Raw genomic sequence first — 14,666 nt, 5'->3', positions numbered from 1 at the left:
TTTCAATTAATCAAAAGTACATTTTGTTTTAAAGTCTTTAGTCAAAGCGTGACACATGTTTGGGATAATTTACAAAGAGAGGGGAGTTCAAAATGCAGTTGGATGAGTTTTGATGGGTCTAATGGGCTTTTTCTCATCTTTGATTTCCTATGTTCTTTGCATTGAAAAAAATATTTTAGAGTGGATATTAATATAACATTTAAAAACTTTTTTGTGTTTCATATTCTGCTGTTAGTAATAACTAAACTGCTCTGTGACCAGTGATTTCTTGTTTGCAAGTACTGAACATTTATACCTTTCATGGCTTTGATTCTGGATGAGGTATGGCGCAGAGTATGCAAATAGTTTTGTGAGATAGTGTAAAAGCCTCAAGCAGTGAATCTTATTAAAATGCTTTCAGGGTGATTTCAAGAAGGAGACCCCTTCTGCCTCACAGGATGAGTTGGATCTGGAGAGAAAGCGTAAAGAGACTGAAGCACTACTTCAGAGCATTGGCATAACTACAGAGCCCTCCATGGGTGAGTCTGTGAAGTGTCTAAGACTGGGTCACAAATCCTTTATTGTTACAAATAGATTGGAACAATAAACGGTTTTCACGTGGTCACTGGCAGTGAAACTTGTTATTCTGGTCAACCAAATTGAACATTTGTTTTGTTTTGTTTTGTTCATTTGTTTCAATTCTTTCTGCCCTTCAAATTGCCTCTCATGGAAAATGAATGACTCAATTCTAAAGTTTCTGTAGTGGAACATGATTTGGCTGTTTGTGTATTGGCTTCAGATCATGTGCGCGACTGACTGATTCAGAAAACTGCACATTAATTTTCTTTTAAGTTCCAATGCGATCTCTTTCTGTGCAGTTAGGTGGTGCGATTGTTGATGTGGAGACTATTAAAAAATGCTCTTAACTATTTTAAAGTTTGACAAAACCTTACGAAGGAGAGGAACAGAGCCTGGGACAAGCCATTCTTCACAATGCAAGCAACAAAACCTGCTTCAATCTCGGCATGGTTTCTTACAATTGAAATTTGGATGCCACCTAAACTACAGTTTCACTCTTTTCTTCTCATTGTTATCAAATGTTAAACTATATCATAACCCTATAAACTCACACTAGCAGTGGAACACAGCTCTGCCCACACTCTACTGGGCTATTGGCTTATGCCATACAATGTTGAATCAGCCCACAGTTCTCTGGGCGTTATCGACAGCGCACTGTTACTACAGGATTGAGTTGTCATGGCTATTTGGCAAAGTTCGAAGATAAAGTAGAGAAGATCCATCCTTTTGGATGTTAAATTGAGGCCCTGTCTGCCGATTCAGGTAGATATTAAAGATCCCATAGTACTAAAGAAGAGTGAGTGTTTTCACTGTGTCCTGGCCAATATTCACCCCTCGACCATCAAAAATAGATTAACTGGGCTTAATGTCTGGCCCAACATAGATTGTGAGTTAAAAGGAGAGACGGCCTCAAAAAAGGGACTAGAATAGGAACAGGAGGAGGCCATTCAGCCCCTTGAGTCTGTTCCGCCATTCAATTAGGTCATGGCTGATCTGTATCATAACTCCATTTACCCATCTTTGTTGCATATCCCTTCATACCCTTACCCAACAAAATACTCAATGAATGGTATTGAATTAGCTCGGCAAGAGGCTGAGAGAGATCTAGGAGGGTTAGTAGACTCAACACTTATGGACTTGGTCTTTCTGCCTTGCTCCACCAGTTCTTCAGGAGTTCTGGAGTGGGTGGGGGTGGAAAGTTAACTGATTGCGTACTCGCCATTTGACAGGGGCAGACTCCGTTGGGGCAGTGTACACCCACCTATATTTGAGTGGGCCTACATTAATTTGATGCAGGTGAGGGAAACATGGCCTCCTACATGTTCCCATATTTGCTCCGTTTGACTGCAAGCCCGCCATCCAGAATTCAGACGTCGGTGGAGGGTAGCCTCTGGAGCCTGTGCGGTCTGAGGCAGCTCAGGTTGTGTTGAGGCCTCATCACCGAAATTAAACATTTTCAGCTTAGCAGCTGCCTCCCTTCTTTCGCCCGCCCTGAGTAGAGTTTATTTTTCAGGCTGTCGTGGTGAAGCTGTACAGTGCTCTGGTCAGGCTGCATCTTGAATACTGTGTCCATTTCTCATCAGCAAGGCACCGAGAAACATCCAGGCCGTGGAAGTGTTGCAGAGAAGGGCCATGAGGCTGACCCCTAGTGTCGTTGAATTATGAGGAAAGGCCTCTTCACTGTTGAAAGGAGGTGAATGAGAGGGTATATAGAGGATCCTGAGAACTACTTTGAGTTAAACCACAGCTATGGACATAGGGGTAAACTAGTAAAAGGCCAGTTCAGGACTGATGTCAGGAAGCACTTCTTACACCGATTAAATACCTGGCATAGGCTCTGGGTAGAGGAGTGGAGGCAATAACTCTGGAGTCATTCAAGGGGCAATGAGATGCTGTGATAATGGGACTGTAGGTTTCTATGGAAAAAATCAGCTAGACTGGCCGAATGGCCTCCCTCGTCTTTGTGATCTTCTGAAGACTCTTGATTATCAGATAGAAAAGAGTATCTGAGTGACTATATGTGGAAAAAATAGATTGGAAGAGAACATCAAAAACAGGAATTATGATGCAGAAACCCAAGCCAAAAAGACCAAGAGAATGAGTGACATTTGAGGACAATCTTGGAGGATTGAAAGAGATTGGCAACAATTAAATTATTTAATAAAATTTACAGTAAGGTAGTTTTTTGTGTGAATTTTTTAAAGCTCTTTTCTCTAATATATAAGCTTTCCTTTATCTTTTGCTGTCTCTGCCGTTCCCCAGATGGGAAAGCACTCGGGTGACCTTTTCTCAGGCCTTGCCTCTGTTGATCCTGATCCAGTTGCCAGAGTTATGTGAGGAATCTGTCTTTCCTCTTTATCACTTGGGAAGTGCCTGGCTGTTGCTTGGCATCTCTTCCCAATAATAGCCCAATGGAGAATGGAAGTGTGAGTTTGTGGTTGTGACATGTATTTTTAAATAAACTTTTTAAACAAAGAAGGCAGAAGTAATTTTAGGGGGGGTGTACAAATTGAAAATGAGGGTTCACCAGGACCCTGATAATAACGGGGAGGCGGTGGGAGGTTTAGCGGCCGGAAATCCCGGAAGTACTTTAAAATGTTAAATCCTTTCAATTTTTTGAATCCATTTCCCGGCCGCAGCCAACCAGATTGAGAGGCTGGCTAGCTGTCGGGCGGGTAGGCCTGCAGCACCAGGCCGTAGCCGAGGATCAAACATGGGGGGGGCCCGATTGCGGTAGGGGGTTCAATTACGGGTGTCTGGTCGCAGGGATGGAAGCAGGTAAGCTTGGTGGGCCGGTGGGGAAAGCACTCCTGCTCCTCCTGGCCCACAAGCAGTGTTCTGCCCGTTCTCGCCTCCCTTCAGCTGCCGGGTTTCCCGAGGCCTGGGAAACCCGGCTGGCCAGCATTAAATCTGGAACAGAGATAAAATCTTGGGCATGCTGCCTCATTAAAATATGTTAATGATCAACCCGCCTCTGGAGAGCAGGTTAGTCGCCCGACCCTTCCCCCCCCCCCCCCCCCCCCAAACCTGCCTCCGTTAAAACCGGATGTGGGCAGGTTGGAGTCGGGTCTCCCATATTTTTATTTTTAACCCCCCCCGGGTGTCTGCTGCATGTGTCTGCGGTTTTAAAAGGACCGAATCAATTTAAAACTGGCGTATTCACATGAAAGTACAGAGAATAGGTGTCTTCTGTGCATTGAATACAATCCTTGGGGCAAAATGCAATGAGACTTAGATGAAACAGGATAGCTAAATATTATGCAGATTGTCTGAAAATTCAATTAGAAGCAATCATTTCAAACACTAATCCCATGATTATCTGTCAGGTGGGTGGATTTTTCAGATTCAATAGCTGACCCCTATCAGATTCTCAGCAGCGTACTCTGCGCACTGTAGCTCCTTCCCTGTATTGTTTTGTGCCACTAGTTAGCACTATTGGGGCTGTCTTGATGAGCTTACTATTGCAATACAGATTCTGCTTTGAACAGCCTTTTAACAAATGTTATTTTCTTCCTTTTCTGTGTTTTTTGTTTTCATTCCTTTTTCTGTTTAATTTCTCCATAATGTTTTTATCTAACAATTCCCATTTTATTTAATTTAATTAATGCACATCGTTAATAGTGCAGCCGCTGCGGACAGTAACTGGAGACACCTGTTTGTTCAATTATTTAGTCCATTCTCCTATTTCTCCATCGAACAAATCGCTGGGAACGCCAAGTGAGTCTGAGAGCCAGGAATCTGTGGAGGGCACAGTCGGAGCCCGGTAAGACAATTCTGAATTTTAGTCATTTTGGGGTTTTTTTGTTCGCTGTAATTTTCCTTCCTTTTCAGTTTCTGTTTCAGACCCTCATTCCACACACCTTTTCACCAGCGAACTGTTCAAACATTACCGCTCACTCAGTCGGCGGGCGACATGCTTTGAGTTGAGACAACCCACAATAAGATTTTACTCTTGAGTGAAAATGCAATCACACTCCAGGTTGCGACGCGCCGGGCCTAAGCTGTTCTGTTATCATATGTTTTGTCCTGTTAATTGAATTTAATGTAGCTTCTGATGGGCTCAGATGACGGACCGAGTTGAATGAAAACTTGGCAATAGTTAAAATTATTTTGGATCGGCCCTGGTACCTGCCCCTTGCTGTCAGAAGCATCAGGTAATGTGCTACATGAACCAGCAAAAAAAAGGGGGTGGTGGGGAGCCAAGGAGAATGTGGCTGCTGATTTGACTCACTGGATCCTTTATACTATTCCAGATTTTTTGTTTGACCTGATGCCCAGTAGACAAAATATACGTTCTTCTTTGGTCCACATTCTCCACACAGCTAGCCTAGCTGGATCTGGACATACCATTTGCAGTGTGCGGATGCCATGCTCCCACGTTGTATGCGGTCCCAGGGTCTTGCACCATTGTGCTAGTTTGTTTCTCCCCAGCTAAAGATTCTTTGCTCCTCTCAAAGGACCTAGTCTCCAAAATGAAATTAGTGTTGTCCCCTTTTTAAAGGTGGGAGGGGGTGGGCACTTGAATGTTTCACCTGACCCCATGTCACAGATTATTGATACCATGTGCTCAGGGAACAGTTTAGCTTCCATAGATCTAAAGGATGCATGCTTCCATATCGCCATATGGGAACACAACTTGAAGTTTCTCTGGTTCAATTTCAAGTGGCAAAGTTATCCGTACCTCGGCCTCCCCACAGCACCCAAGTTTTTGCAAAATGACTGGCCCTGGTCACGAGGTATCTCTGAACGCAGCATCTCCATGTATATCTATATCTGGATGAATTTGTTCTTCAGAACCCCATACCTGAGGTCTGCCAGCATACTGGTCTTGGTTCCAACTGATTAATGTGCCAAGTGGACTGCTCTTATTGCAAATTTACCTTGACTTCCAGCTCCCCTGCAGATGGGTGCCTCAAACGTTTGGGATGTACCTATTACCACATTCAGGGATTGGCGGGGGGGGGGGGTTGTGTGCTTCCAGACTACAGGTACAGGACAAGCTGACGTGTATGTGGTTGGACAACAATAGCGTCGTCTGCTACAGCAACAAGCAAAGGAGCAACTCCGTCTAGCTCCCTTTTTCAAGATGTGATCCTACTAGTACTCTGGGGTCTTGATCATGAGAATATTCAATGATCAGCATTTAGCTAGCATAAACAGCATAGCAGCAGGTGTTCTGTCATCTCAGAGTTCATCGTTGCCAGTAGAAGATCCACCTAACATCTTCCTGGTCAAGGAGAGAGGTCATGTCCGCTTGGAAGCTGGATGGCCTTTCCTTCTCCTGAATACAGAGGTTTCTGTATGTGTTTCCTCCATTTGCAGGTTAAAAGATACAAGCGGACAGAACAGAAGTTGTGCTGGTATCCGTGATTGGCCCTGCAAGCCTAGGCACTTAGACATAGCACAATGAGCAGAGGCAGGATCCCAGTGCCTCTCAGGAGGGATTTCTTTTCACAGTTGGAGGGAGGGGTCAAACATCACATCTGATGCCGGAGACATTCTGTTTGAAGGCTTGTTAGCTAGGTGTCTCTCATCCCCTCAGTTAGATCCTTTGATTCATTCCTGCAGGACATCCACTAACATAGCTTATAACACAAAATGGTAAAAGATTGTGCAATGAAGTCAGTTAATCCAATTTGTGCTGCCCCATGAGTTTACATTTCTTGCATGGAAAACTGTACGGTTAATTTTGTTTCTAGCCTTCATTTACTGCCTAGATTTGACTGCAGCTCTTGACAGTGCTGATGTAAAGGCTCCTGCGTGGGGGCTTCCCCCTCTTAAATATCTGCTACTTTTGGAAGCTCCTATGATATGCAGAATGAAGATGATAGATTACCTACCTGGTAGGGATATCTTCATCCTTTGAATGATATGCATCTTCCACACACCATGATCTCAACTATCTGTCCCCACGCACCCTGCAGAGGTATAGTTTGTATGGGTGAAGGTTGTGTTAAGTGGTTCGATTTGGCTTAGTTTCAGGTCAGACAAACTGCTGCAATGATGCAAGTCCTTGGGCTTTATATGATGTGAGAGTCGGAGACACATGTAGCACAACCTACCTACCATGTAATGATGTGCTTGCTCATCCCTTGATTTCCCCAAAGCCCATCAAGCTAAGCTATAATCCTATGGTGTGTGGAGAATACATAGCATTGAAGACATACCACGTCCTCAGGGTGTCCCAAAGCGCTTCACATCTAATGAATTTATTTTGAAGTGTAGTCATTGTTGTTAATGTAAGAAATGCAAAAGCCAATTTGCACACAGCAAGCTCCCACAAACTGAACTGAGATAATGACCAGTTAATCTGTTTTTGGTGGTTTTGGTTGAAGAAGGAATCTTGGCCAGGACACCAGGAGAACTCCCTGCTCCCCTCAAGAAGTGTAAAGAGATCTTTTCTGTCTACCTGAAGATTCAGAAATAAAAACAGAAAATGCTGGAAATACTCAGCAGGTCCGGCAGCACCTGTGGCAAGAGAAACCGAGTTAACGTTTCAGGTCGATGACCTTTTGTCAGAATTCAGACTTGGTTTAATGTCTCATCCAAAAAGGTGGTATCTCTGACAATGCAGTACTCCCACAGTATTACATTGGAGTGTCAGCTCAAGACCTGGGGCTGGATTTTACAAACCTTGGCGGGTCCGTGGCGAGTGATGTTGGTGGCGGGTCCCGACCCCGCTGCTGTCTCCATCCCAGCCTCTGAAATGAATTTCCCTTGATTGGGTTAGTTAAGCCCACCCAGTGCGTTTCCCGGCCAATTAGAGGAAGCAGGTCTGATGACGTCATTTGATGACACGTCATCAGCCAGTTTCCTTAAAGGGACCATGGCCAACTTTCTTTTAACATTTGTGCTGTCAGTGTTCTACAGCATTGAGGTGCTGCAAACACTGACAATCACTGCACAGAGGTGCAGGGCTGCACCCAGGCTCTCCTATGACTCCCTCCATATGCTTATGGAGGGAGTCACAGCATGCAGGGACGTCCTCTTCCTTCCAATGGGCAGAAGAGACCTCCCTAGGAGATCAGCACAGCCTGGTTGCACATTGCAGAGGAGGGCACAACCAGGGATGTGGTCAGGAGGACCTGGGTGCAGTGCCGCAAACTTTTCAATGATCTCAATAGATCACAAAACTTTAGTACAAAGCCACACTCAACCTCATCCTGCTGTGCCTCTCATCACATCCCCATCACTCTGCCTTCTCTACTCCTGCACATCCTTACTCACACCAACTTATCTTGCACCTCCACCCATCCCTCTTTATCTACATTATCACATCCCCATCTCACTAGCCACCCCTCACACTCACCCTCATCCTAGTGCAATCAAACCAACTAACAACACACAAGGATAGGCACTTGGGTGTTTTATGTAATGTTCATGTAAAGTTTCTGTTACTGTGGTGTCAAACATTGAAACCTTTATTTTCAACACTGCGTTCTTGGACAGATTTGTGTGCACCTTTGGAAATGGCTTAGTGAGCTGCAGTGAATGGTGAGATGTAACGGTACCCCCCCGCAATGGCGATGAGTGTGAAAGGAATGGCTTGGGCATTGTAGGGATGCTTTATGGTGTTGGTGTGGGGTGGTGCCAACCTGGTGCATCATGTGGTAGTCAGGGTGAAACATAGAAGATAGGAGCAGGAGTAGGCCATTCGGCCCCTCGAGCCCGCTCCGCCATTTAATGAGATCATGGCTGATCATCCAAATTCAGTACCCTGTCCCTGCTTTCTCCCCATATCCCTTGATCCCTTTAGCCTCAAGAAATATATCCAACTCCTTCTTGAATATATTTAATGAATTGGCCTCAACTGCCCTGTGTGGCAGAGAATTCCACAGGTTCACCACTCTCTGGGGGAAGAAATTCCGCCTCATCTCAGTCCTAAATGGCTTACCCCTTATCCTTAGACTGTAACCCCTTGTTCTGGACTCCCCGCCATCGGGAACATCCTTCCTGCATCTAGTCTGTCTAATCCTGTTAGAATTTTATAAGTTTCAATGAGATCCCTTCTCATTCTTCTAAACTCTAGCGAATATAAGCCAAATCGACCCACTCTCTCCTCATATATCATTCCTGCTATCCCAGGTATCAGTCTGGTGCATCTTCGCTGCACTCTCTCCATGGCAAGAACATCCTTCCTCAGATAAGGCGACCAAAATTGCACAATACTCAAGGTGTGGTCTCACCAAGGCCCTGTACAACTGCAGCAAGACATCCTTGCTCCTGTACTCGAATCCTCTCGCTATGAAGGCCAACATACCATTTGCCTTCTTAACCGCCTACTGCACCTGCATGCTTACCTTCAGCGACTGGTGCACAAGGACACCCAGGTCTTGTTACACTTCCCCTTTTCCCAATCTATTGCCGTTCAGATAATAATCTGTGCAGCGTCAAGTGAAGTAAATCTGGCCATGGCCTCCTGGGTAGCAATGTGCTCGGGTGCTGATGCCCTGTGTCCTGTGCAGCATCAGTTGATTACAGAGAAGGTTCGTGCTGTTGTTGGTGCTGCTGGTGTGCCTGTTGGGGCTGATAGTGGTGGGATTCTGAGGACCATGGTGAGAGAGTATATAAAGTGCACCCATGTTGATGGAATAGATGGCAGGTGAAGTAGAGATGACAGAAGCGATCTGTCAATGGTGGGAGAGGTAACGAGGTCAGACTGGATGGAGAATTGTGTAAAGACTTGCAGCATTCTGAATCTGTAGTGGAAATGCAGTTTAGAGAAGCTGCTGGTTAAAGGAACATTTCTCAATCAGCTGGGACCTTTGACTTGACATTTGAAGCTGTCAACTCATCAGCTGATTCAATGGCCAGTGACCTCCCGCCTCAGCTTCACAGACGAGGTCTAGGCACAGCAGGAAACTGGTGGGCGACCTATCAAATTCAAAAAGCTGGGAAAAAACCATTGATAAGTGGCTGTAAACAAGCCACTAATGATTTTAATTGCCTCCCCCGCCTCTGCCTGTTGGGTCTGCGCAGCGCTGACAGACCCGACATCGAGAAATGCAGGTGTGCACGTTTTGACAGCAAGTTCCTGACCCGCTGTCAATCATTTAAAATTTAACAGCTGACCTGCCACCCATCCTGTCCGCTGAGTGGCGGCAAAATTCCAGCCCTGGAGTGGGACTTGAACCCAGTATTTTCTGACTTGGGGCAAGAGTGTTTCCAACTGAGCCAAATCTGTCTTTCCACTAAGCATTCCAAAGCTAGTATTCAAAGTGTTCACAGGTTTTGTACTCGCGTGTTCTCCGATTACAGTGATATTTGCATGTCTATGGGCACGTTTGCTATCACTGAATTTACACTTTTCAGATTCTGCAGTGTTCTCTGTCAACACTCTTTTAAACAGAGGGACATTGTGAACATTGCCCAGTTTTACAACTGAATATGCCCCCTTTGTTTACAAGCTCTAGTAATTACGTACCAGTCCAAAATAGCAGATCATGAGGTCCAGTCTCAGTGTGCGTTTGTTGCTCAAAAACACTTCAGTTGGGTGCATTTCATCCGTTTTCTGTTGGGCTGCTAAGTGGAACACTGTGTTGAAAGGAAAAGATAATTGGGAGAGGGAGCAAACTGGTATCACATCACTCGGATTGCTCCTTCTAACTGGTTGCAATGAGGCATTGACCATGGAGGTGGAGAAATCAATTTGTTGGGCTATCCTGCCCTCCAGATTGGAAGAGGATCTATGTGACATTTGAAAGAATAAAGTGGATAAGGATAATCCAATTTTATCTAATCTATCAGTCATTTTTGGATTTATTGCAGAAATACATTACAATTCTGTAGGAATTGTGAGGGAGAAATTGGGCTCTGTAGCATCCGTTTTTTTAGGCGCTCTGCAGCCTCTTAACATTGTCCAAGATGGGTGCACACTTCTGACGGGAAGTGCGCCAGCCGCCATCTTGGTAAAGGGGTTTGCGAGCATACACCTAACGACAGCAAGCAGAGCGGGCAGATTATGACGTCCGTAGTATGTTGCATGCTGCACAACCTGGCCATTATCAAGGAACAGCCCTTGCCACCACCTATCAGGTGAGAAGTTGAAGAGCAAGAAGAGGAGGAGGAAGTGCTACAGGAAGTGGAGGAAGAGGAAGGATGGATACAATGTAGATTGCCCCTTTCTGCCCGGGCTCTACATGATGAAATAATTCATGAGTGATACCAGTAACCTCAACTACACCTCCCCATTCACCAGCAGTCCCACATTCCTTACCTTTCCTCTATCACTGACCATCACATCGTCCTCTTTCCGACAACACAAAAAAACCCCACCAGAGAATGCACATTCCAATCCAAATTTATAAATTCAATTATGACATAATGCATACAAAAACAAACTAATCACCCTTGTGCATTCCCTTAGTACCTGTCTTCTGTGTGCCTTTGCTTCCTAATGCTCCTACGCGGTGCTTCCCCAGTGGCTGCACATGGCTGGTGGAAGGCTGCCAATTGAGGAGACTGTAAATGGCCTTGGAGGGCGATCTTGAGCAGCTCTGGGTCTAGAAGGCCTGGCTTCAGACTACACCATTTCGCCCTGGACTGCAGCAGTCTGGGCTAGCTGACGGGCAACAGCAAGGGCGGTGGCAGGAGTGAGAGCATGAATGCTGTCATCTTGAGAGAGGAAAGCAGGTTTGTGCACCATGGAACCACTGCCACTCTCCCGGGGCGGCGCCTACGCAACCCTACTGATCTTTTGGAGGACAGATTGATGGACTGCTGTGACTCCCTGGAAGCCCCTTTGAACAGTGATATCCAGGGCCATGATGGCAGCAGTCTGACCTTCCACTACAGCACTCGCACCTTTGATGGAAGCTGTGACATCGGCCATCTGACATTGCATCATGGTGGGTTCCGCAGGTGCGCGGATGGAAGTGACCACCCATTTCATGTTGGTAATTACAGGCTCCAAGCTCTGCGCAAAGGCCTGTGCCAAGTTGATGCTGGACTCCTCCATGCTCCTTGACATTGAGCGCAGGCGTTCCAGTGCGCCAAACATTTGGTTAGGTACGCCCATCAGCCTTCTTCTGTAGCCTGGCCCATCAAAGGCCTCATCTGAGTCCTCTGCAGCAGAACTAGTGTAAAACCTTGCCCTCTGGCGAGCTGGCACCTGCGCACTTGTGCCCAGTGTCTCACCACGTGCAGATTGCTCCTCTAACCTCGTCTCTAAAATACACACAGTGTCGCTATCTGAATTGGTGGCTGCGAGTGTAAGATCGAGTGACGGTGACTCTTATCTTCACTGCCTTCTTCCTCCTCTTCTACTGTCTGGCCAGGTTCCAGTTCTTGGGTATCTGAAATGCAAAGGGACAAGGGTTGGGTTGTGGTGAGGGGAGAACAGAAAGTAAAACGTGCGTGCTTACACCATCTGCAGCTTGTGAGGCAAAAGAGATTGATGGGATGAGGGAGGAGGAGGATTAGGTATGCAGATATCATCGATCCCTCCAGCCCCGCCACTGGCCACGGCATCAAAGATGCCCCTTCCCATGATGGCCAGCGTTGTTTCTTCATGGGGGTTAGAACATGCAAGCACGCTTGTCCTCCTCCAGTTCTTTGCTGCTGCCTGCTGTTATGCACCACCTTCTCCTGCAAGAAAGAGGGAAGTGTGTCGGTGAGTGTCCTGCAATGTGTTTGGGTGATGTGGCTGTCATGTTTGAATAGCTACCAATGTGTGCAAGCCATGAGTTGTGGGTGCGAGGCTTGCAACAGTGCGAGGCTTGCAACAGTGCTAAGTGCGTGAGGGTGAGGTGAAACGTATGAATTGAAGAGTTGAGTACTGATTGATAGAGATTGTTGGTAGGTGGGTGATGGGGGTGCAGTGAAGGGATGTGCCATTTGAAAATAAACTCACTGACCATGACAACTCGTGTGAGATCATTAAACTTCTTCCTGCACTGCATCCATGTTCTTGGAGCAACACTCCTGACATTGACCTCCACCGCTACTGCCTCCTGAGCAGCTGCCTGGACAGCCTCTTGCTCCCCTGCGGATACAGGGTGTCTCTCCTTTCCATCTCTTCCACCAAGACCTCCGGTGCCGCGTCTGAAAACCTTGGTGCTCTCTCTCTCGCATGTTCAGCCATTGCTCAAAGTATCACTTCTTGCAGCCACAATGCACCTCCCCTTTAAGAGCTGCAGGCTGCCTTTAAGTAACACTAGCCACTCGCGATATCGGCCCTCTGCTGACTTACCATGCTGCCTGCAACGCAATGAACAGACACGGGTTAATCGCGTACCGCGAAGCCCACGCCCGTTTTCGGGGGTTAGCCAATTCCTCCCCCATTATCTGTACACTTCACCCACAGAAACTTGACGGGTGATATTTTACTAATTAAACAAAAGTAAAGCACAATGATGCATGTTAAAATCAAATAATGTTGTCCAGGTTACATTTTCTTCAAATCTTTGTAGAGTACATCACGTCTTTAATGACCACTTTTAGAAATAACTTTAGGTGCTATCTTAATTCAAGTTCAAGTGTTGATGTGCGTAAGATCCAGGAGTGGTGCTGCACTCGTCAGTGCACCATTGTTCTCTGCCACCAAGTGGCAAGATACAAATTTGCCCTTGTAATCGCTGTGGGAGTAAGACGAGTTTAGCAGAGGCTTTGTACTTCCAAGTGGAGAATTGAGGGTGTGAGTAATGCCAGGCCACAGTCATGTAAGTTCTTGTGAGCAGCACAAAAACAGAAATACGAGAGCTTGGGACAGGCCAGCCTCTCCTCCAAGGAATGAATGATGTTGATAGGGAGAAAAGAGTTTAAGGTACACAAGCAGATGGTTCACCCCACATAGTCCCAGTTGACATATCTGGGGAGGTTGGTCTAAATTACAAGTGAAAGTTTGCAGCTAAAGGACAAAAATAATCCAATCAATGCAATCCATACCATGCGTATTCCCCTTGAATGCATATTACTTATGCTGAGAGCCAAACTCAGTAATCTGGTCTCTGCAAGTGAATGAATGGAGCTGATCTTCTGGTTGCCATTCTGTAATAGTACTATTATTGCAATTTGCAATTTAAATGTGATTCTCTTCTCTTTCTTCCCCCCCCCCCCCCACTCCCAACAGTGTAGCACAGAGGGACAAATGGTGGGAGTGGGTGAAATGTTGAACAGGAAGAGGAAGAAAAGGTCAGCTGGTATAGGTTGTGAATCCCCAGGCATTTTCTGCTGGCAATGTGTATGCATGTGTTTGAAACGAAAGCATGAACCCTTCCCCTGAGGTGGGTCTAATTTACGCCTTAACAATTGAGAATTTGAGCTTGGACTCTTTATTGTAACAAATGGAGATAGGATATTGAGATATAATCTGACTTCTTTGCATCGCTAATTTTTAAAAAGAACTACTAATTTCCTATTGGAACTGCTGTTGCGTGGTCACAGTAGACAGTGATCCGACCACATGGTCTTTCGTACAGATTTTTGCTTGTGAAGCTGTTAAAAATCAAGTAGGTTGGTGAATTTGTTTTTTATTTATTCTAAATTGGACCAAAGCATTACAAATGTCAGCAGTTTTACTTTAATGACGCATGATATTTGATATTTTTATATCTCCACTCCCCTAAATTCAAGTGTCCTTTTCTGGAATTTCCCCCACTGATACGCATGATGTCAAGAGATTTGTTCAGTAGTATTTTACACTGTAACAGTGCGATGAATCCACGACTTGTCTGATTGTGTAAAACTATCAATGAGTCTGAAATGGCTATCACTTTTGCTCAGGTTTTTCAGTAAAATCATTATTGAACATTAACAGTGCGGGAAAATCCAATGGTCCCCACATATTTTGACCTGAAGGGGTACGCTAGTGCAGTGTTTATGGTACTGGACTAGCAACCCAGAGGTTGAGTTCAAATCCTTCCATGGCAATTTGTAGGCTGGTACCAGGGAAAAAAGAAGGGAACCTGCCACCCCTACCTGGTCTGACCTACACGTGACTCCAATCCCATACTACAGGTTGACTCTTAATGTTCTCGAGGCAATTTGTGGGACCAGTGTCACCCATCCCTGGAGTACATCATAATTTAAAAAATACAAATATATTTCAGCCTCCAGTTTAAGTCAAGAAGCAGCCAAATCAATTAATCGATCAGGTAACACCCAATGAC

General features: G+C 45.6%; 1 protein-coding gene across 6 annotated transcripts in view; it reads left to right on the top strand.

Moving 5' to 3' along the window:
- LOC147096943 (cytoplasmic dynein 1 intermediate chain 2-like) overlaps positions 1-14,666 on the top strand; it is a 74,520-nt gene that overhangs the window by 26,765 nt on the left and 33,089 nt on the right. For 4 of the 6 annotated variants that reach the window (XM_085972610.1, XM_085972609.1, XM_085972613.1 and 1 more), the window contains exons 3-4: positions 401-518; positions 4,180-4,321. In XM_085972610.1, coding sequence (XP_085828736.1) covers positions 401-518; positions 4,180-4,321 — 260 coding nt within the window. The remainder of the gene's footprint in view (positions 1-400; positions 519-4,179; positions 4,322-14,666) is intronic. The other 2 variants (XM_085972614.1, XM_085972612.1) reach the window with 1 other exon arrangement.

The sequence above is a fragment of the Somniosus microcephalus genome, chromosome 33 (assembly GCF_052327205.1).
Source record: "Somniosus microcephalus isolate GS21.2 chromosome 33, FLI_Smic_1.0, whole genome shotgun sequence".
Lineage (NCBI taxonomy): Eukaryota > Metazoa > Chordata > Chondrichthyes > Squaliformes > Somniosidae > Somniosus > Somniosus microcephalus.
This window is presented reverse-complemented; position numbering and strand designations above follow the sequence as displayed.